General features: G+C 39.6%; 1 protein-coding gene across 2 annotated transcripts in view; it reads right to left on the bottom strand.

Annotated features, from left to right (window-relative positions):
- Positions 1-2600, bottom strand: part of LOC107558524 (arf-GAP with dual PH domain-containing protein 1-like) — a 5442-nt gene that overhangs the window by 1271 nt on the left and 1571 nt on the right. For both annotated transcript variants that reach the window (XM_016242177.1, XM_016242178.1), the window contains exons 3-6: positions 2220-2303; positions 2083-2145; positions 1667-1738; positions 148-379 (exon numbers count right to left, since the gene is read on the bottom strand). In XM_016242177.1, the coding sequence (XP_016097663.1) occupies positions 148-379; positions 1667-1738; positions 2083-2145; positions 2220-2303 (451 nt within the window). The remainder of the gene's footprint in view (positions 1-147; positions 380-1666; positions 1739-2082; positions 2146-2219; positions 2304-2600) is intronic.

Here is a 2600-nt window from a genome sequence, read left to right as displayed (position 1 = left end):
GTTTGTGTGTGTGTGTGCGTGTGTGTGCGCGTGTGTGAGTGTGTGTGTGTGCGTGTGTGTGTGCGCGTGTGTGTGTCTGTGAGAGAGAGTGTGTGTGTGAGTTTGTGCGCAGTGTCTGTGAGAGAGTGTGTGTGTGTGTGCTGTTACCTGTGTACTCCTGTGGGCTCATGGGAGTGTTCATGACTGCATTAAAATGGCTCAGCCAATCTTTTTGCTCCGTATCTGTTTCGCAGATGAACAGGAAGCTGCGTTCGGGCGTTTCTATGGTGATGCCGTACTGCCACGTCCCGTTGTAGTGGGTTCCGGCGGGGAGTCCGATCGTAACGCGGTATCCGTGATCTCGGTGCCCCAGGAACACCTCGCCTCTAGCAAACGCGTCCTGCCAGACACACAGAAGAAACTCTGCTTTCAGATTCAACAGCTTCTCTTTCCTCATTCAAGCTGAAGCTGCATTTGAACGGTCTGAACTGATAGACATTTATCTTTGTGCTACATTAGTATCTTCTCTCATAACTTAGTACTGTGATTTAACTTTCAGAACAGTTCTAGATGTCTGTTGTACTGTATTTACTATAAACCATTGCTTTAGCAAGAAGGGATGAGTTATTTCTTATGGAAATGGACATCATGACAGAAATGTGCTGTATTGTGTATAATTTTCTCATTTCTTAATGCAATTTCTTCATTCAATGTTAATTATTTCATATAAATTGAGTAATTGTCTCAAAACTTATCAATGAGTTTTTTTCTTAATCATCAGCCAGATTTCAGATTTAAATGAATGTAAAAAAGAAAGTGTGTATTTAAGGTTTTTAACTTTAATCATGTTTTGACATGAGTCCAAATATTGCAAACAGTCTCTTAATTAATATGGTCATAAAAAGGGCATGCATTTTATTAATTTCAAAATAATTAAATTATATAACATTTATTAATTTACTCTACTGCAATTTTGTTTGTATTCCTAAGTTCATTTATTCTTTTTTTAAATAGTACACTATATACTATACCAATTTAAAATATTTTTTGTTACTTAGATTGTAAGTTTGTATTGTGTTTTATTATTTATTTATTTATTTTAATCTAATTATTTATATTTTATTTATTATTTACAATCAGATAAAGGATCCGCACTCGCTTTATGTTCTTAATAAATTATAGTTTATTTTTATTTTGCAAGAAAGCAAACAACAATCAGGCGTTTCAGCAGCAAGCCTTCTTCGGGGAATCATATAATAATATAATATAATCCTATAATAATAATACACTGCGCACAAGAATATTTTAAAAAGTGAAGTCCAATTTTGTGAAGTCCAAAATTGTATCTAATAAATTTATTATTTACTTTAATTATTTATTTGTTTGTTTTAATCCGATTTTTTTTTTGTCATCAGCTGGTGTGTGGAAGGTTTAACGTACATTAATTGTTGGTTTCCAATCAGCTTTGCCAATTAATCTACTAATATTTATAATGCTATCTTGTCCATAAGCACTTAAATACAGGAACAGCTGATCTCAGAGCAGGTACTAACATCAATCATCAACACCTGATGACTTTTCCCTCTCACTGAACCCGTCTTACCGTAATCAAACCAGAAAGTCACTTAATCTGAGAGTCTCATTCTAGAGTTACAGCAGAGACACGAGACGTCGAGAGACGTCTTACCAGAGGATCTTTGAAGTACATGAGCCTCCGGTGATCCAGCGTGAACCAGCGCCTCTTAAAGCCTTCTGTTTGCTGCAGAAACAAACCAGCTCAATGACCATCAAAACAGACCTTGTCTTATTCATTACTGCTATTATTTACAGTATGTATTTGGTATAAGAAGCAGGATAAAGCTGGTCATTATCAGAATATAAACCCGGCAGGAGGATCAGAAGCAGATGCAGGTTAATAAAATGAACGCTCTTACATACGATACAACAATCTAAACTCGTCTTGATGAATAAAATCCAGGCCAGTCCTACATTATTTCCTGCTATTCTGTTTCATTTAGAAATCACACAGTGCATTGTGAATGTTGTTATATACATTGTATCAATGCATCATAAACGTTCTATTTTTTCAGATGTGTGTCTCACCCGCGGGCCGGTTTTCTCCATGTATCCCTCTTTCAGAAAGCTGCGTGTCAGTTTGGGCTTCAGCTGAGCAGAAAGAGAAGCTGTGAGTGACGTCGCTCGATCAGACTCGCGATCAGGAAGCGAAACGAAGGACTCACCTCAGCGTCCGTGGCTCCAGGGAATGCCACCTTCAGATAGTGCAGCTGCGCCGCCCGGATGCAGTTAAACCACACCACGATCTCCTGAGAGAGACAGAGAGACAGAGACGTGTGTGTGTGTGTGCATGAGCGTGTGTGTGTGTGTGCATGAGCGTGTGTGTGTGTGTGCATGAGCGTGTGTGTGTGTGTGCATGAGCGTGTGTGTGTGTGTGCATGAGTGTGTGGGTGTGTGTGAGTGTGAGTGTGAGTGTGTGTGTGTATGTGTGTGTGAGTGCGAGTGCGTGTGCGTGTGCGTGTGCGTGTGTGAGTGCGTGTGCGTGTGCGTGTGCGTGTGTGTGTGTGTGTGTGTGTATGAGTGTGTGTGTGTGAGTGCGAGCGTGT

Source organism: Sinocyclocheilus grahami, unplaced genomic scaffold, assembly GCF_001515645.1.
Source record: "Sinocyclocheilus grahami isolate Dianchi unplaced genomic scaffold, SAMN03320097.WGS_v1.1 scaffold647.1, whole genome shotgun sequence".
NCBI classification, from domain to species: domain Eukaryota; kingdom Metazoa; phylum Chordata; class Actinopteri; order Cypriniformes; family Cyprinidae; genus Sinocyclocheilus; species Sinocyclocheilus grahami.
This window is presented reverse-complemented; position numbering and strand designations above follow the sequence as displayed.